We start from the raw sequence: 20,995 nt of genomic DNA, 5'->3' as shown, positions 1-20,995 counted from the left end.
CCTTGCCTTTAGTTGTTGCATACAGAGAAAACTTTTTTCTTACTTGAAAATGAGTCAAGTCAAATCATGAAATAATCAGTTATCAACTTGATACCGGTCTTTAAAAACAATTTGTTAGACACCACCTGAAAGAAATTATGTATATTTCTAAGTGGAAACTGGTTGAACATTTTGCTCATTTTAAAAATATGATATTCAGCAGTTTTTATTTGTGTAATAAAGATGTAAGAAAATGTATTAATGTATTATTACTTTACAAAATACATTTTAAACCATAGTGCATAATCTATCTCGGTTAATGGTATTTTTTTAAATGGTTTCTTATTTTTGTGTGAATTATTTTTAGATTTAGTCTTGTCTTTCAATTTAGTAATTGATTTATTAATGTGAGACGTTCCACTGGATTATTTCTGAAATGAAGGGAGGTGTGCCCAAGTATAGAGAGCTCCGCCCTTGCAGCGATCCTATTGGTGAAGTTGGATGCCTAGAAGAGAGGCTCCAATCAGAGGCGTCCAGTGATTGGCTGTTCGGCAGTGTGTGTGCAGGCAGCACAGTCCGTGCGTTTGAATGTGCAGAGAGTGAACGGGGATCAGTTCCATGGACCATCTGTCTCTGTGGCTGCTGCCCAACAACAAAGGACCCAGGATGGTGTTAGTTCATGTTGGATATCTGGTTCTCCCCGTGTTCGGCTCAGTTAGAAATAGAGGTATGTCTTGCTGTTTTTTTTTGTTGTTTTTTTTTTACTTATTTTTTTTAATAGGCAGCAATAATATTTTCTCTATAATTATGCCAGTTGACACTTGCTAGCAAAAATAAAGAAAAAAATAAACAGAAAAAAAGCGACGTTTCAGTCTACATTAGCCGTCGTGCTAACTGTAGCGTCCCATTGATTTACAAAGCGGTTCGGTGCGTGTCACACAAATTTATAAATACTCTGCGTGTTCGCGTTATTATTCTTTTTTTCTTTTCTCTGCCTTGCTGTCAGACAATTTTATTTGCAGACTGTGCTGTTCGCTTTTACCCTTACGTGCTTTGCTAACTACGAGTAGCTCAGCTTTAGCTAACGTCCACAGCTCGCTCTGAATATAAATTATGCGAACCAAAACAAACAAACAAACAAACAAACCCTGAGGGTTGTTTGCACCTTTTGTGTGCGTGTCTGTGCAACTTGCATGGCTTCATTTTAATGTCAGGTTATCACTTTGGCGTATGTGTATGTCGTCATATAACATGCTGCGGACGTTAAAATGGGAAAAATAATACCTTTTTATATGAATGTTATTCCATCATGAGCAAAGACTACTACAACAATAACTCCCTCCACTGCAGTAGGCTGTTTGTGTTGATTATGCAACAATATTAATAATTTAACGTGCATTTTTTTGGAACTACATGCAGTAAGCAGCAATGATTTTCATTGTGCTTTTATTTGTGTTCTTTTTTCCTGTTCCATAGTATCGGGGCTGGCTCTACATTCCGCATTTCTCAGACCTTTGTCCCCCTCCATTGTGTAGTTAATGATCATCTGCTGCTGTCTGCCGTAGCCTCTGCCTGTTCTCTGCATCTAGCTGTATTGTGAACCCCCTTCTTCCTCATTTCCTCTTTTCCATCTGAAGACGACATTGGCATTAAACCAGAGCTCCCACTCATACCGTATCCTTCTGTGTAACAGACTAAAGAATAACACCTTCTGTAGAAAGCAGTTTGTCCTTTTTTTAAAAACTGTCATGTTGCTCTTTAGTGAAATAACCCATTGTAGTTTAAGATTTTTACTTTATTATTTTTTTACTACAGACTATCATTGTGATTCTCCCATTCAGTGTGGATAGACTACATTCTGCTGTAAATTTCTGTAAAGTGGATACATTTTGACATTTCCGATTATAGTCATACTCTTTGGATGCAGATGGATATATTGCAACTTTATGATCCCCTAAACTGTCTCGTTTTCACCAGCTTTTGGCTGAACATTAAATTGTGAACAGTTGGGTTCTGCTGCACCTGTTAAAGCAGCATCTAAATGGTGGGTTGTAATCCAATCCATGCGTGAAAGTTTTTGTTCTTGCCAGTCAGATTGATTCAGTTGGCAACAATAAAATGGTGAGACTGGGCTCAAACTCATCTTGCCTTTTCTTTTTCTTTTTCCTCTTAATATTCCACAATCATGCATTGCCGTCTGTCAATTCTTTCCACAGACACCTCCAGAATGCTATCCATTTTACAGGAATGTGTATATCCTGCAGTGTCGTAGAACTCCTTTTCAAAGCAAAATGTCTTTTTTTTTTTTTTTATTTATTTTTTATTATTATTATTCTTTGGTTGTGGTTTTCTACATTATGTTTTTGTATTAGATCCTACTGCATGGTCATTTTCTGCTTTTGTTTTTCCACATTGAACAGCAGATTCCAATGTAATCTTTATTGTAGAGATGTCCCTGCTATACTGAAATGTGCTGGAAGCATACACATCTACTCATTGGATGCTGCTTCTGTTCTGTTAACCTTACAGAGAGCATGGTTGGGCCTTGCCTTTGGTCTTTATTTGCATGATATTATTATGGTTATGTAGGAAATATTACTATTATCACACAGTGCCGCACATTCTAATATTTTCTAATAAAGACTGTAGTATATTTCCTAACCTTCAGTGTGCTTTTTGTTGATTTCCATGTGTGCACCCCTTCCCTCCACACTGTCTTTTAGACAGTCCCCTCACTCTATATGTGCTTTCATTTTCTCAGCTGTCTTTGACAGTTTATTTCAGTTGCTGCTCTACCTATTTAATAGTAGGGCCAATCAAATATCTAACTCATTCAGAAACTGCATGTTTATAACAGAACACACAGGTGGTGGTTCTTTTTAATATTTTTTTTTTTAATGTGACATCCAGCCATAAATATCGCAGTTCGTTAGCACATTATTTTGATGTTTTTGTTGGATTTCAGTATATTCTTTGATGATTGGACTCTCCTTTATGTCATTGGCTGGCCTTAAAAGTGAACCTACTTTGTTACAATTTAATTGAAATCCAATTACAAGGTTTTATGATACCAGACTGATTTAAAAAATAATAATAATAATAAACTGACAATCAGAATGCTCATACAACCTTGGACAGAAAGTTTAAAAAACAGGCAGAAAATTGTGCATTGTAATTAAAAGTAAAAATGGATCTCTGCAGCTTGACTTGAAGTATATCTGCGTAGCCCCAATCACAGTGAAGGCTTGTAAGGTTTCTCCAGTGAACAAATAATGGACTGGGTTTGAATAAGAACTAAAGTAATACTCTAAAAAAACATAATGGTTCAGGTAACAGCTCACACTCTTTAACATAATCATCACTTTTACAGGCTGTTGGGCAAGTCGGGTGGATACATCAACATTTCAAAGTCACTGAATTTTGCTTGAAGTTGAGATAAATTAAAAAGAGTGACTTACAAACGAAATATACAATGAAAATAGGAATATGCAACAAATACTGGATAGCTTTAACGCAACTAAAGTACCACTTTTAAAGCTGGTTAGCTTTATAGTCAGGATGGATGCAAGAACATTTCCAAGCTTCTGAAGATCGCTTTGACTTGTTAAACCAACCAATCAATCAACAAAGAATTTGGTGCAACATGGTAAATTTGCCAACAACAGGCTGCCCTCAAACTAACTGAGCAGACGTATGAAAGAAGCCACCGAGACACCCATGAAAATGCTGGAGGTACAACCTTCAAAGTCAAATTTGAGAGACTGCATACATTTGAGTGTTGCTTCATTAGTCACAGTTTGATTGTGGAGAGGAAGAGAGAAAACTAATTGTGATAACTTCCCCCTGTAACTGGTGAACAGTATAGCGTATGATCACCAAATTTGCAGGAGATGATCTCCACGTGGAACTCAATTGTTAGCATTCTTTTGGTATCATTATAATGTAATATGATGTCATTATGACATAATCTGATTGTATTGCCCAAAATGTCATAATGTAGTTTCCTACAAATATTTTCTTACAAATTTAGGTTATGAATCTGAGTTTTACTGATTATGTGCCTTAGAGCACAGAAATGTTCACAATTTCTGCTGCAAATGGCAACTACAAAAAATATCAAAATGACATAGATATGGCAAAGTAGCTTCAATTTCTCATAACATGACAGTAAACTGTAAGTCCTTAACAGCATGATATAACTACAAAATTTGCAGGGCATGATGTACAAACATGTAATCACTACAAATATATTGGTGTTATTATTGCTAATTATGACATAATAATGATGTCACATATTCTATTTTATTGACTAAAATGGTCATTATAGGATAACCTTATACAAAGTTATGTTAATATAATGGAATAAGTAGATGTTAAGTAGAAAATATGGAAAGTACATTGATGAAACTTAGATTGGTGATTTTGGGTCAGACATACCTGTCAGAAAACCATTGCCATGGAAACGGCAAAGATGATGGACTTAAGCTTTTGGTACCAAATTGTAACCAACTAAATTTTAGGAAAAGTCACCAAGTTTTGTAGCCCTAGCATAAGTTGTTAAGAAGTTAACCGACTAGATAGGGTTAAATGACTCAAGTAGTTAACCTCATTGTCAGAGGTCATTTGCCTACTGGTGTGCGTTTGCCTGTTTTCCATTTTAGCAGTTCCTTCCTTGTAAATATGCAGTGTGAACCTGCAGTCATTGAGATCAATAAAACATCAAGGCCGCTTGTAGCTGTAAAAATTTAACAATGGTTTCTACAGGCTATGGATCTTTTTGTAGCCTAACAAACCAAATTAGGTTCAGGTTATGGGTGCAGATATGGACACGCATTCACTAATATGAAATTAGGCTCTTATGAGTGAAGATTTAAAAGTAAAATTTGCTAAAGGTTGTCCTTAATGGGTATTTTGGAAAACTATTTATTTTTCTTTAATTGGTCATACACTTTCAACAATTTAAAAAAAAAAACTTGACCTAACCTTTACAATTACTCAGTTATTTTTCAAATGTAATCAGAAGTATTAAAGACATGGGATTTAAATTATGTCGCTGACTATAATATACATGGAAATGGCATAGGCTGTACTTATACTGGACAAACCCTCCATGACCTCACTCATAGGTTTTCTGAAGAGCAAGTTTGAAGATCAAATGTGGTGGCTGTAGATGTCACAGTCGCTACACCATGTAACTCCTCGCCAACCCATAGTTAAAGGAGGTGGGCAGTACCCAGCATTACCTGTGTGGGACAGATGAAGCTCAAACATTCCCAAACATGTCTGCCTGTGTATGTGTGAATTGTATGGTGGCAATTAAGTTCCCCCTCGGGAATTAATAGTTTTCTAATCTAAAATCTATGATGAGCATATTGCCTCAGTAACCGTGACCCTATCCGTGGCTCTGACGTCACCAAGCTATTGGTACTTGCTATTAGTGCTAACAATATGAGTACAAACTGAATACTTAAATTTCACTCAACAGAAATACTGGTGCACCACCTTGTTAGATGGGTTGGCAGTACAATTCAATGCAGTGTAAGCCGTGTTATGTCAGATATTTCTAAAATTGTTCATAACGGACAAACGTGATCAGGTCGACAGCAGCTAAAGGGCACTGCCTAGGGGGTGGCAGATGGCTGCTTAGACCAGCATTTGTTTCTTCAAGATTGGACAATTGTAATGCTCTATTTTCTGGTTTGCCGCAGTTCAATATTAGGGGTCTTCAACTGGTTCAGAATACTGCTGCCAGACTTTTGACTTGAGGCACAAAATTTGACCATATTACGCCCATTTTGGCATCCCTTCACTGGCTTCCTGTCGCTGCAAGATCGGATTTTAAGGTTCCGTTATTGGCTTTTAAAATTGTTCATGGATTTGCACCTCCCTATCTGGCTGACGTGGTCAAGCCCTACATACTAGCTCGGGCCCTGCACTCGCAGGGTGCAGGACTTTTGTGTGTTCTTAGAGTGAATAAAAAGTCTGCCGGTCACAGAGCTTTCTCCTACTGTGCCCCAGCTCTGTGGAATGATCTCCCAGCACGTATACGGCAGTCGAATAATGTGGAGACTTTTAAATAGAGACTGAAAACAATGTTTAATGTAATCAATTTAATTAGCTTATAATGCGCCAAATCACAGCAAAAGCCATCTCAAGGTGCCTCACATGGAGCAATTCAACATAAAATTTAAATAAATTAAAAATTATTTAAAAATTTCAAATACATAATTAAAAACTGAAGTAAAAAAAAAAAATAAAACAAACTTTTCATAAGAAAGAGAATAAAAATAGGTTTTCAGTCTTGACTTAAAAATGTCCACAGACTCCGACTGCCTCACGGTCGCAGGAACCTATTTGTTTTCCTTGTTTTTTCATTAGTTTTATTGTGTTATTATGTGTTTTTGGTTAACTTTTTATTCAATTTTTTTTTCTGTTTTTTTTTTTTGTGTTGTGTATGGCACCTTGAGGCGATATCATCGTGAGCTGGCGCTATAGAAATAGCTGTCACTGCTGTCACTCAAAGCAGAGGTGGGACGAAGTTACCGTCAAGTCATCAATCAGCAAGTCCCAAGTCAAGTCTCAACTCAGCTTGCAAACAATTGGTGGTCATTATGACTTGAGACTTGACTTGGGACTTGCTGATTGATGACTTGAAACTGACTTGATGGTGACTTCGTCCCACCTCTGACTCAAAGTGACCACACCCCTAATAATTCATAACTTTATGGCTTAAAATGGATTAAAGTGTTGAGTTCTATAAAATGAACCCCACCCCTGCCCGTACAGTTGTCACATATGTAGAAACGAGCGATGGAGCTGTAAACATTTTAAAAAGGCCGACTACGGTCTGTGGTCTCACTGCAGACATTTGATTCTTACATGTGTCCGTAACGTTTAAAATAGTCGTCCATGCGTCTGACAAACAGCTGCTCTTGCCGGGCAGCTTTCTTTCTGCTGACTGGAACTTTTAAATGACGAAAGCTGCAAATACATGTGTGGGATTTAATGGCAGGTGCACCGTTCAAGCTCAAATAGCCACATTTTTGTTTCTGTGTTGCGCTGACTTCAGCAAGTGGGGAGTGTGTGAAGTTTTTCATTCCAGATGGAGGTCAACATCACTCATAAAGCCTCCAGTCTGATTCAGCTTGTGATAATCAGTGCCATCAGTTGGTGCGGGTGATGAGAAAACCTACACAAACAGAACTCAGTGTCCCATGATGAAGACCACTGGATTAGGAAGATGGCCGGATTATAAATAATACAGCAGGTAACTGTAAGAATAGTTCAAATCCGGTTACCAAAATTTGACTGTGTATACCTTTTGGTACATATTGTAGAAAAATAACTTTAGCCAATTGAATTTTCAATAGGGGGGCAAGTAGGGGTCAATTGAATTGCACGGGTTAAAATTAAAAAATGTTCCAATCTTATTTTAAAGTGATACCACATTATGTGTCTGATGATAATGATTCCAAAAAGGTATAGTTTGTATTATCTGTGACTGAATGTTCTGGGGTTATGGGGTAAAAACAGCAAGAATGGTGACAAAGGTCAGTTTCAGTTTGTACAGGGGTCAAAAGTTGCTCCTGTTTTGGTAAAATGTGGTGCGAATTACTGGTTGACCTAATAGGATTAACAAATGGAACAGTTCTGACTGTGTTGAATGTTTGGTCTCCAACGGAAAGGTCAAACAATGTCATCAGTTGGATTCTATGAGATGTAACATATGTTACCCCGTAACATCATAACTAAGCATGACACATGTTGCAAACTATTCCTTTTTAAAACCCTATTAATTTGTTTTTGGAATCTTTGTGATCAGACACATAATGTGGTATAGCTTTCAATATGATTGGAACTTTTTGTTGTTTTAACCCCTATGCAGTTCTTCAATTGACCCTTACTTGGTACCCTATTGAAAATTCAAATGGCTAACATTATTTTTCTAAAATATGTGGGTGATTCTTTAACTACGGGCACTATTTGCCTTGTAAATGTAATTTCCACCACACCATTGCCTTACAATATAAAGCGCCTTGGAGCAACTGTTTGTTGTGATTTGGTGCTATATACATGTGCTCTGATGTCACTGTTTATCTCCATTAAAAACTACCCAAACAATATTTCATACAAACTGTTTTTAAAGGGACATTACAGTGCTGTGGTGGAAATTACGGCAATAGTGTGGGACAACTACATTTTGTTTAAAAAAATCACAACAGTTGTATGACATTGAATACCCCAATTATGTTTTGATTATTTTACTTATTTTATTCAGAGATATTTTAAAACATTAGAAAAAATGTTTCTTTACCATTCATTTTTATCATTGAAGATCAAAAGTCTGGGTGTGGGACAAGCACAAAACGGCAATATTTGCATATAATGATGCTGAAAAAAGGTGAAAAAGTCATCATAGACTACTAGAACAAATTTCTTAACACATTTTCATTGTAAAGATAACTATAAAAGTGTGAAATTTCCCCTTTTTTCTGTTTTTCATACAATATGATCAAAGGACATAAGTGCCCGTAGTCTAAGAATCACCCATGTACCAAAAGGTATACACAGTGAAACTTTGGTGCTTGTAACCAGATTTGAAGGATTCCTCTGCAAATATTCTGTTATCTGCTGCACTAAAAGGAGAGGATGTGTGACTGTAAAACTGCAGTGATGGAAGCATGAGAGGAGAGTTGGGGTGCTGTGGGGGGCGGGGAGTGTGATGATGTCAGACTGCTGCAGTCGTGGATGGGCGTGGCTTACGAGACTAACTTTGGACACCATGCCGCAGCCACGCCATAGGGGAGGGGCTGCCTGTGCAGTATGATGTGTGTGTGTGTGTGTGTGTGTGTGTGTGTGTGTGTGTGTGTGTGTGTGTGTGTGTGTGTGTGTGTGTGTGTGTGTGTGTGTGTGTGTGTGTGTGTGTGTGTGTGTGTGTGTGTGTGTTAAGGGTGGGGGGCCTGTTCTCCACCAATCAGACATTTTAAGGCTGCAAATCAAACTCAAACCAAGCACTAACATTACGTCTCTTACTACCGGCAGTGCTGCAGTTTGTTAAATATTCATGTCAGCAGCTTGTACGTAATGTTATTTTTACTCTGCTGTGCGCATGTACTCGTCTTTGCAGGTCACAGGCTTGAAAGCAAAGTGATGCACAACCTTTAACAGACCAAAGAAGTCAGTCACTTCTGCTCTACGAGTACTTCTTCAGGCTGTGTCCTAAGGCAAAATGCACAATGCAAACAAATTTGTCGGTAATATGACATTAAAAAAACTTAACATTTTACTCAGGTCCAGATTACCGAAAATATATAAAATAGTGGCCTTGTAGTGCAGCGGATAACTGAAAAAATGATTTAAATGGTGATGCATGTTTGAATGCAAACATGCAACACAGTTAAAACTATTCCATTTATTAACACTATTAGCTCAACCAGTAATTTGCACCACTTTTTACCACTTTTACATGCTTGGTTTGCAAAGTAATGGTTAAACAATGTCGGCATCCATTGGATTCTATGACATGTGACACATGCTATCCTGTAACATGATAATTAAGTATGATACGTGATGCAAACTATTCCTTTTTAAAGCCATATTCACTCAACTAATAATATGCATCACTTTTTACTAAAATTGGAGCAACTTTAACTTTTGACCCCTGTACAAACCGAAATTGACCTTTCTCAGTGTTTTTGCTGTTTTTACCCCATAACTCCATAACATTCATTCACAGATAGTCCAAACTATACCTTTTTGGAATCCATGTTTGGAATCCTTTTATCCATGTCACTGTATATTTCATGTCGCTTTAGTTAAGGTGTAATAAGTTGCATTACATTATGTGTATGATGTTATCATTAATTTTCATAGAGCAATTTGTGACGTTCATGAGACTCAAGTGAACGATGATAAAAAGATCATAGCAGGTACAGTGAGGCAAATAAGTATTTGATTCACTGTTGATTTTGCAAGTTTTCCCACCTACAAAGAATGGAGAGATCTGTAATTTTCATTGTAGGTACACTTCAACTGTGAGAGACAGAATCTTAAAAAAAAAAAAAAAAAAAAAAAAAAGAAAATCACACTGTCCGATTATAATTATAGTGCGCCCTAGCCAGCCGCTACTACATAGTAAGTAAAGTGTCATACTTGCTACCCTGCTGAGTACCATGTGAACTGCGCAAATAAGGGCTCCAGTGAGGATTTTCTTAAAAAGAAGACCTGAAAGTTCAGCTACAATTTGCCAAAAGGTACACCTGAGATGCAAGCCTAGATTTGATGTTTTGGTCAAAGAAAATCCTCTGCTATACCTCTTCATCATGAAGCTGTATAACTGGGAATACAAAAGTTGCAATGTGCACAATTTCTCCAATCACAGCCAGAGAAACCTATAACGTCTTCTGGGTGTCTTGGTGGCTTTCCTCACTCTTTTCCTTCTTGCGCAGTTTTTGATAACTGTCTACTCCACACAGCTTTACCATAGAGTGGCATACTTTGTATTTCTTCATAATTGATGTAAATAAAGTCCAAAACATATTCAGTGACTTGGAAATGTTCATGTATCCATCCCCTGACTTGTCTGGAGAAAACTGGCAATAAAACTGATTATTTACAGGTATTATACCAAAGGGGTCCATTACTTATGCAACCCATCATCTTGGCTTTTATATTTTTAATTCATTTTCATCAAGCTATATAGATTTGCTTTGAGTTTGGGTTTAAGGAAGATAGGTTTAGAAATTTTTATATTATGTAGGACTGCCTTTTTGCATTTACGCAATATCTCTAAAATCAGAAAGGTCTTGTCTCAGAGTGATGCTGAAAAACTAATTCATGCATTTGTTTCCTCTAGGCTGGACTATTGTAATTCATTATTATCAGGTTGTCCTAAAAGTTCCCTAAAAAGCCTTCAGTTGGTTCAGAATGCTGCAGCTAGAGTACTGACGGGGACTAGCAGGAGAGAGCATATCTCACCCGTGTTGGCCTCCCTTCATTGGCTTCCTGTTAATGCTAGAATAGAATTTAAAATTCTTCTTCTTACTTATAAGGTTTTGAATAATCAGGTCCCATCTTATCTTAGGGACCTCGTAGTACCATATTACCCCATTAGAGCGCTTCGCTCTCAGACTGCGGGCTTACTTGTAGTTCCTAGGGTTTGTAAGAGTAGAATGGGAGGCAGAGCCTTCAGCTTTCAGGCTCCTCTCCTGTGGAACCAGCTCCCAATTCAGATCAGGGAGACAGATACCCTCTCTACTTTTAAGATTAGGCTTAAAACTTTCCTTTTCGCTAAGGCTTATAGTTAGGGCTGGATCGGGTGACCCTGGACCATCCCTTGGTTATGTTGCTTTAGACGTAGACTGTGTTTCATAATTATTGTATGGCCTTGCCTTGCAATGTGGAGCGCCTTGGGGCAACTGTTTGTTGTGATTTGGCGCTATACAAGAAAAAAGTTGATTGATTGATTGATTGATATTGAGGAGCCATACTTACTTTATGAATTTAAAATGGCATAAATAAATTAAAATGTGTAAAATTGCAAGAAGCCAAATACTTTTGCAAGGCACCATATGTGTGTGTATAATATATATATATATATATATATATATATATATATATATATATATATATATACAGACACACAGAAATTTTACATACATACATTTTCTATACCCACTTACTCGACTCAATGGTCACAGAGGGCTGGAGCCTATCCCAACAGTTACTCAAGAAATTTCTATCCAAGTTCAATATATCACATACTGAGACATCTAGGAGGTGAATGTGAGAGTCTCAGTAAAAGAGACTCTGTCATTACTGAGTGAGTGGTTGTACAGATACCAGATCAGTCATTGAAATAGTACATTGGTCAGATGTCAACCCAAAACTGATGTATCACCAATCACACCAGTGCCACCACCCACCTCCCATATCTCTAAAGCAAGATATTAGGTTTAAAAATTCCAATTTCGCCTACATATATATCAGAGTGGAGTAAAATCCAATTCCAAGTCAAGTCAACATGATGTTTCATGAATTCATGACACACATATTTACATTACCTAATTTTTTTTTGTGTCAGTAGTTATTAGAATGCTCGAGCTAGATCCATAAACTGATATTAAGACATTGGACAGCTATTGAAGATCACATGTATCAATAGATCAGTAGATTAATTCATCCAGTGTAGTTTACCATTCCTCTTGTATTCTTCCAAGCAAGTTAAGTCAATGTGCTGCTGCCACATGTCAACACGTCCACCACACCCCAGGTCCTGGACGGCAATATGACCATTAGAATGGCAAATGGCATTTTTCCAGTGGGGTTATAGTTTGGTTGGCCCCAGCACCCTCTGGCGTAGCTAGAAATGGTATACACATGATGAATATTTCAGTGTAATGGTAAAAATATTTACATGAGTTGAAAAATGGAATGTTCAAAGAAGTGAGGTTCCATCTTTCAAGTAATGAAAATAATTTTTTCCATTATATGAATGAAAAACATTCATTGTTTGTTTTATATGACACCTAATGAGATCATAATCAAAGCAAAGTTCTTATGATATAGATAGTTTCTTTGTATCTTGGATGCATCTTTGAAAAGGTAGTGGAGTCGTTCATCAGAGCATAATGCACAGAACCTAAATGAACGGTAAACTGAATCGAATTGCATGAAAAGTGGCATAAATAATATAATGGGCTATTTGTGTATAGAAGTGACAAATAAGCCATTCCAATTGACATAGAATCCACCAATCAACTGACAATACTTAATTAAGGTGTTATATCAAGGCAGAAAATCTTTTCAATCCACTTATTTGCAGATGCACATGTTTAAATGAGAATTCTTGAATATTTGTTTCTGTAAAAGCAAAACATAACAGATATCTGTTCCATTGACTAACGATGGACGAAAGACAACCATCCTGGAAACACCTGAGGCTCTTAGTGAAGATCCATCCTCCCTGCCGGCTGTACAATGGCAAGTCGACAGGCAATCTGGGTGCAATCTGTCTCTGGACTTAGATTGTACTCCACAGGGGTCTTAATGTTTATGTCCTCCATCTGTTGTTTTGTCTGTCTGTGTGTCACTTATTTTTTGTGTTCTTTGTCTGTGCGTTTGTCCATTACGTTTCTGTCTGTATTTTGTTTATTGTGTTTACTTATTTCACCCAAAAAAATGTCAAATTTGTGATATATTAAGTATATTGTTTCTTAACAGTTACGTTCTTTGTCTTTTGTATTGTTTGTTGTGACACTTTTACACTTTCAGTCCTAATTCATCGGACGTATCTCTTGTAGGAGCTCACTTCACCAGGCATCAGCACAGCCACGCTACCTCCTGCCGACATTTTCACCTGGGCACTCCTCAGGCGCCAATCTCAACTGAGTTTCCTCTTGGACATGCTAGTCAGTCCCCACAGACAGGTCTGGCCGGCCACCTGCCCCCGGCACACCACGCGCCGCTCACTGCCCTGCAGACACCCCCTCAGTTCCAGGAAGTGCCAGGGTCTCCATTTCTACCTCAGGCCTTACACCAGCAATACCTCATCCAGCAGCAGCTTCTTGAAGTGCAGCACCTCAGGAGTCTGCCGCACTCTAGGTACAAATGTGCACCAAGCTGCAGACCTACAGTCAGGGAGCCAGTCCCATCATTTTAATCTGCTGTTTATTTGTTGTACACAGAAGAACACAGGAACGTGTTCCTCTAAACCCTCTTCGACTGCGTTCAGGCTATGAGTACTCTCCTCCTGTTCATGTTCCCCAGCCTATGACACAGCAGCCAAGGTACCTGGCCGAAGGCACTGACTGGTGAGTCACAGCTGGAGATTGATTGTCTTCCAGACGCAATACATTATTTCTCATTTTCATCCATGGACCCATCCGCCTCTCATCTTGTCTAGCACAGGTGACAGTGTTGAATTAGATGTCTATTGCTACCAGCAGGGAACCTTGGGAACCAATTTGAATGACTTTGTGTCAAACAAACTGTTAGGGAGACTCGGATGAGGCATACTTGCATTGCAAGGGAACACCAGATGTGGTGCACTTTTCCAGTATGCAGCACCTCAGTTTTGGGATCCTCAGCAATGGGAAAAGTCCAAGTGGTTTCCCTATGTTTCATCTGACTGTAACAAATCGGTGGTGGCTTTCAGGAGGTGGGGACGGAAGGTTGGTTTACCTGGGTGGTTGCCACCCAAGACCCAATTTAAACGTGCTTGATGTAGTACACTCTACATAACTGGTTTTTGCTACACTCAGCACTAGCGCATGCCACTCACCATCATGTCATCTTGCCTAGTACAGGGGATGATGTTAATTTAGACACGTACGTGTGTGTGTGTGTGTGTGTGTGTGTGTGTGTGTGTGTGTGTGTGTGTGTGTGTGTGTGTGTGTGTGTGTGTGTGTGTGTGTGTGTGTGTGTGTGTGTGTGTGTGTGTGTGTGTCTGCCTGCAGGGATCTCAGCGTAGATGCTGGCCTCCCTCATCACCAGTACCAGCTCCAGCAGCTTCCGCAGCACTATCAGCATTACCTGGCTTCTCCTCGAATGCACCACTTCCCCAGGAATACATCATCTGCACAAGTGGTACATTAATCACACATTGTTTTTCTTTGCTTTAAAATCATTGTTATATTTCAGCCTATCAGTGCCAGATGATGTCTCTGTACATGGCAGTATCTGCATTCTTATCTTATTCAATTTAAATTTATTTTCAATTTATTTAGTTTATGTAGCACCAAATCACAACTAAGCTGCCTCAAAGCACTTCACACAAGTAAGGTCTAACCTTACCAACCCCTACAGCAAGCACACAGGTGACAGTGGTAAGGAAAAACTCCCTCAGATGATTTGAGGAAGAAACCTCAAGCAGACCAGACTCAAAGGGGTGGCCCTTTGCTTATTTGGCCATTCTACCAAAAAAGTTTACAATACAGAACACAATACAACAACAATTGATGAGGCATCTAGTCATACAGTAGTGTTCAGAATAATAGTAGTGCTATGTGACTAAAAAGATTAATCCAGGTTTTGAGTATATTTCTTATTGTTACATGGGAAACAAGGTACCAGTAGATTCTCACAAATCTAACAAGACCAAGCATTCATGCTATGCACACTCTTAAGGCTATGAAATTGGGCTGTTAGTAAAAAAAAAAAAGTAGAAAAGGGGGTGTTCACAATAATAGTAGCATCTGCTGTTGACGCTACAAACTCAAAACTATTATGTTCAAACTGCTTTTTTAACAATCCTGTGAATCACTAAACTAGTATTTAGTTGTATAACCACAATTTTTTATGATTTCTTCACATCTGCGAGGCATTAATTTTGTTGGTTTGGAACCAAGATTTTGCTCATTTACTAGTGTGCTTGGGGTCATTGTCTTGTTGAAGCACCCATTTCAAGGGCATGTCCTCTTCAGCATAAGGCAACATGACCTCTTCAAGTATTTTGACATATCCAAACTGATCCATGATACCTGGTATACGATATATAGGCCCAACACCATAGTAGGAGAAACATGCCCAATGTGCTTGCACCACCATGCTTCACTGTCTTCACTGTGAACTGTGGCTTGAATTCAGAGTTTGGGGGTCATCTCACAAACTGTCTGCAGCACTTGGACCCAAAAAGAACAATTTTACTCTCATCAGTCCACAAAATATTCCTCCATTTCTCTTTAGGTCAGTTGCGGGGGATTCTTGCAAATAAATTAGCTTCACACAGGCGTCTTCTAACTGTCACAGCACTTACAGGTAACTCCAGACTGTCTTTGATCATCCTGGAGCTGATCAATGGGTGAGCCTTTGCCATTCTGGTTATTCCTCTGTCCATTTTGATGGTTGTTTTCCATTTTCTTCCACACGTCTCTGGTTTTATTGTCCATTTTAAAGCATTGGAGATCACTGTAGATGAACAGCCTATCATTTTTTGCACCTGCGTATAAGTTTTCCCCTCTCCAATCAACTTTTTAATCAAACTACGCTGTTCTTCTGAACAATGTCTTGAACGTCCCATTTTCCTCAGGCTTTCAAAGAGAAAAGCATGTTCAACAGGTGCTGGCTTCATCCTTAGATAAGGGACACCTGATTCACACCTGTTTGTTCCACAAAACTGACAAACTCACTGACTGAATGCCACACTACTATTATTGTGAACACCCCCTTTTCTACTTTTTTATTAATAGCCCAATTTCTTAGCCTTAAGAGTGTGCATATCATGAATGCTTGGTCTTGTTGGATTTGTGAGAATCTACTGAATCTACTGGTACCTTGTTTCCCATGTAACAAGAAATATGCTCAAAACCTGGATTAATCTTTTTAGTCACATAGCACTACTATTATTCTGAACACTACTGTATTCTGTATATGTACTGGACAAAGTCTGTGTGACGTCACCCATAGGGTTTTCAAAGAAACCTGGACGGCCAATATGAATTAAATGCATTGAATAGAGCTAACAGATCAGGAGACCGATAGCTGCTAGAAATGCTAGTGGCGTTAGCATACGACATTAAATACCATTGGAATTTCACTCAACACAAATATTGCAGCAGGGACATCTTAGATGATCCGTTAAGACGTTTCACCACACAACAAACCATATTATTAGGTGCTTGTAAAAAAATAGTTTAGTAAAATAATTTAATAGACACAGCCATCCACAACAACTAGCAGCAGCTGCCAGTGGACTCTGAGGTTACGGCGTTCCAAGCGGTGGAGACACTGGGCTCTGCTGCTGCCACTCAAAGTGACCACGCCTCCATTTATACAGAACTTTGTGGCTTAAAATGTCTTAAACTTAGAAGTTAGAAAAAATTACCCCCCCCCCCCCCCAAAAAAAAAAAAAAAAAAAAATTTGTCATGTAGGAGGAAAGAGAGACACCAAAACCTTTTTGTACCAGGCTGTAAACATGTTTATTTTTGCTTTGAAGTTGGGCATTTTAACATGGTCTCCTATGGGAATAGGCTCCCTTTTGGAGCCACTCTCAAGCAGTCAAGGAAGTGCAACTTTTTCTTCTTCCAGTTGGGTGTTATCTGAGACCATCAAACTTGTGTAAGACCCCCACAATAATGGCTTGGAATAACTCAGGACATGCATCAACAGCAAGTGGAGGAAACTAAAGCTTCTTTTCCACTGAGAGTAATCGATGGTATTTGCAGTGTCTGAGATTTTTTTTTTTTAGTGTGTCTGTGTAGACGTGCCTCCAGAACAGTTTCACACATATCACTCGGAAGAGTATTTAACAGCTGATAGAGATCATATGACAAGGCTGGGTTGAATATGTGTAACCCTGAGGGGAGTGTGTCACGGAAATCTAGCATCACTGTTCTTGTCGACTGCCTGAGAACTAAACAGATTCTCTAAATTTACTGCTGATTGTTTGATTGATCAGATATTTAAATATTTGCTTAACATTGCTGTAATATAATGAAGAGTTTGCTTTTTCTAGGTTGTGCATGAAATCAGAAACTACCCATATCCCCAGCTGCACCTGCTGGCACTGCAAAGTCTGAATCCTTCAAGGCATGCCACTGCCGTACGGGAAAGTTATGAGGTAAACCCCATAACCCTGCAAATATAAGATCCATGCATCCATCCATCCATCCATCCACCCATCCATCCATCAGAATCAGAATCGCTTTTATTGTCATTGTAATTTACACTGCAACAAGATTTAAGTGCAACTCCAAAAGGTGCTTTTCTGAGGTGCGAGTAATTATTAGCCAAATCAAAGATAATAAAATTTAACAAAATAAATTATTTAAATATATGTACAACTAAAAATAAAATGTGGACAAAATATCAAATGTAAAATGAGAAATTATCCATCCATCCATCCATTCAACCAACCAACCAACACAACAACCAACCAATTAACCAACCCAGGGCTACATCACACCACTGCTCCACCATACAGTACATTTCTGTAGATTTATTTTATTCTACTAAATCACACTACCTATTGGCATGAAGGCAATAAGGGCTGTGGTAGTCTGACATTTTACCCTATTGACCTTGACCCAAATGATTGACCTCTGGCTGACCTTGCTACATGCAATTCTCTAACTCACCTAAGTGTCTGCCACATTTGGACCAAATTATATTTAAAATCAAATTCCTTGATCTTGACATTTGCCAAAAGTAATTATTTGAGGTTAATTTCGAAGTCAGTCTTCATTGACATACAAAGTTACGCAATAATCAGCAAAAGGAGCTGGTAAGGAATTGGCCAACAAACAGTCAGATATTATCTTGGCAAATTTTATCTTGTAGTACAATCCCGTAACCCCTCCCCATATGTGTGACAAGTATGGCGTAAATTAGAGTGGAAAACGTAGATCTCGACCTTTGACCGAAATGACCTTGACCCCAATGATTAATTGCTGGTCAGTTTGACCTCACCTGGGAAATTTGACATCTCACCCTCATATGCCTGCCAAGTTTTTTTTTTTGCAAATCAGAGTTAAAAACATAAATACCTTTGACCCCAATGATTGAGGTTAGGTAAATTTGACCCTGCTGTGCAATAACCTTCATATATTCATATATATGTTTGCTGTAAATTGGAGTGAAATACTTATATTTAAGACCTCAATGTCCAACCCAAATAATTGATCTTTGGCAAATTGTAATGAAAAGCAAGCAAACAAACAAACAAAAAACTACAATTTTGAACATTGACCCCAATGACCTTGACACCAAAGACTAATCTTTGGTAAATTTGGCCTTGCCTGGGCGATTCCAGAACCCACCTCCATATGTGTACCATTTGTACCATCGTTTACCCCAGTGTCCTTGACCCTAATGATTGACCTTTGGTACATTTGATGCCACCTGGCAATTGTAAATCTTACTTATATATTTGAGCCAAGTTTGCTGGTTACTGGAGTGGAAAAGCATAAAAATTTGGTACTTTAACCCCATGACCTTGACATTTGCCAAAACAAACACTTTAAGGGCAGGTCAGAAGTCAACTGTCATCTACATGCCACGTTTAGTGGAAATTGGGCAAGGGACCTCGGAGGAGTCGGGGAACAGACAAACACTGCTCAAGTTATAGAATCTTAATTGTGAATCCACAACTTCTTCAGGAGCTGCTACAGTTGGAGGACAGGCTGGGCAGTGTCAGTCGAGGTGCGGTTCAGACAACAATAGAGAGATTCACCTTCCCGCACAAATACAAAAAGGTAACCAGACACGAATTACTGGACGTTGATAGTGTGGAGTGTATTCACACTGACATTTCACTCGACCTGCTCTCTCTCTCTTTCTGTCATCGAACTGGAAAACAGAGGAAGCCCTTGCAGCTAAAGATTGGGGATGACGATGAAACAGACGTGGATGAAAAATGTACCATCTGTTTGTCCATGCTGGAGGATGGAGAGGACGTCAGGTTAGAAGTGCTGTTTAGGAACATGAAAATGGGTGTTGGTGCATCCCCAAAAGTGTCTCTGGGGCTTTTGTAGATGTAGCGATACCTCAAGACTTATATTAGCTTGCTGAAAAAGTTAATAATGTGAATCCTTTAAAAGCTGCCATACCTTACATGATGATGCAGTATTGTTAGGGCAGGACTGTATAGAAGCGCATGCTGTATTTCAATGTGTGTGTGGAGTAACTGTATTCGAAATGTGTATCTATGCTGATGATGTTGCACTATTGCATTGTATCATCTTGTAGTGTATGGCCAAATTAAGGTTGCAAAGGATGTGGACTTTTCTTTTAATTCCTTTCCCCCATATAACTGTCTTTACTGACCTTTCCTCTTTGCCTTTGTCTAGGAGATTACCCTGCATGCACCTCTTCCACCAGGGCTGTGTGGACCAGTGGCTGGCAACCAGCAGGAAGTGCCCGATCTGTCGGGTTGACATCGAAACGCAGCTGAACCCCGATAGCTGATGGGCTCTGACACACCCCACTGTGTCCATCATCCTGGTGTGGGCCCTGCTTTCTTCCACCCCGGCCTGCCAGAGCTCCTCCCCACCCCCCACCTGCCTCCTGTAGGGTACTTTGCCAAATGTCCCCAGACTTCATCTGACATCGCCGCCCTTCTGACTCACGCTTTACTGAGCCAAGCCAGAATTACTAACTGCACGAGAGGCTGCTAAGGCCTCCATTTAAATAGAAGCACATCCTTCTGGAAGCAAAAGACACGTAAATACACATTCATGTACACAGGGTTTACTTGTAGCTTGCTGGTTGTGCGTGGGGTGCTGTTGCTGTTGTGGTGTTGTACTGTAGGTAGCTCCGGGCTGTGTAGCATGTCCTTAAAGCCATGACTTGCTGTCCTAATACTGGAACACATAACCACTGCACTGAGCTGACTACTTTCTTTCTGTTTCTTCATGCACACAAAGTACACACACACAAACTGCATACTCTGCCACAGACACTAAATGCTCTGATGCCATATTTACCTAAAGATCACCTGCGGTCGTCATAGAGTAGCGTAACCAACAAGCGATATGTGGTTGATTGTTAGCTTCATAGGTGTAAACGCCACTTTGAGTATTTGATTCCATCACACGGCTTTTCACATTGTGCAATAACGCAGTTGCAGATTTGGAACGGCCTGGTGTTGTGCGAGTAGATCGTCTCTGCTGCCCGGTGATTGAGTATGTTTTATGTTAATATTTAAAATCGCTAAAAAGTGTTACCAAAATGCATTGTGTATCAGTTTAGCCGGCCCTGACACAAATCTGTGTGCATCGCCTTGCTGTGTGATGAATGTGTGGCTGCGCAAAACTGCAAATGTGAGTGCAGTTTTAAGGGCCCTATCTTGACTGTCTATGGCGTATGGTCTACAGTGCATAGCGTAAGTCCACTTTGTGCATGTCACTCATTTTTACTATTTACTGTTTACACTTAAAATACGGTGCAGGGTGCAAAATTGGGTCTATCCTCCTGGTTAGTTGTGAATGTGTTTTGGGTATAACAAAATAACCATCGTCATTCTGTTTAAGGGCTGGGGTATGCAGGAACTTGAAGATTTTTTTTGTCCACAAGTGCTTG

The 20,995-nt window shown here is 39.1% G+C and overlaps 1 protein-coding gene across 2 annotated transcripts; it reads left to right on the top strand.

Annotated features, from left to right (window-relative positions):
- Nucleotides 1-504: 504 nt before the first annotated feature.
- On the top strand, nt 505-20,337 carry rnf165a (ring finger protein 165a). 2 transcript variants are annotated; one of them, XM_034192775.1, is made up of 8 exons: nt 509-706; nt 13,281-13,581; nt 13,665-13,790; nt 14,436-14,565; nt 17,433-17,537; nt 19,075-19,170; nt 19,276-19,376; nt 19,765-20,337. In XM_034192775.1, the coding sequence occupies exons 1-8, from the start codon at nt 598-600 to the stop codon at nt 19,880-19,882; spliced, it is 1,086 nt and encodes a 361-aa protein (XP_034048666.1). In that variant the 5' UTR covers nt 509-597; the 3' UTR covers nt 19,883-20,337. The 2 variants fall into 2 exon arrangements, 1 of the variants encoding a protein (XP_034048666.1); XR_004566133.1 differs by lacking the exons at nt 13,281-13,581; nt 13,665-13,790; nt 14,436-14,565; ... (2 more) ...; nt 19,276-19,376; nt 19,765-20,337 and adding an exon at nt 1,456-2,640 and having other exon boundaries at nt 505-706.
- Nucleotides 20,338-20,995: the final 658 nt, after the last annotated feature.

Source organism: Thalassophryne amazonica, chromosome 17 (assembly GCF_902500255.1).
Source record: "Thalassophryne amazonica chromosome 17, fThaAma1.1, whole genome shotgun sequence".
NCBI classification, from domain to species: Eukaryota; Metazoa; Chordata; class Actinopteri; order Batrachoidiformes; family Batrachoididae; genus Thalassophryne; species Thalassophryne amazonica.
The sequence above is the reverse complement of the archived record's forward strand: the minus strand, read 5'-3'. Positions and strand labels throughout refer to the sequence as shown.

Excerpts from the sequence above, each read along its gene's own strand:
- rnf165a (XM_034192775.1), top strand. The coding sequence starts at position 598 with ATGGACCATCTGTCTCTGTGGCTGCTGCCCAACAACAAAGGACCCAGG. Across the intron at positions 707-13,280 it reads CGGCTCAGTTAGAAATAGAG|GAGCTCACTTCACCAGGCAT; the intron begins GTATGTCTTGCT and ends TATCTCTTGTAG. Across the intron at positions 17,538-19,074 it reads CCGTACGGGAAAGTTATGAG|GAGCTGCTACAGTTGGAGGA; the intron begins GTAAACCCCATA and ends CAACTTCTTCAG.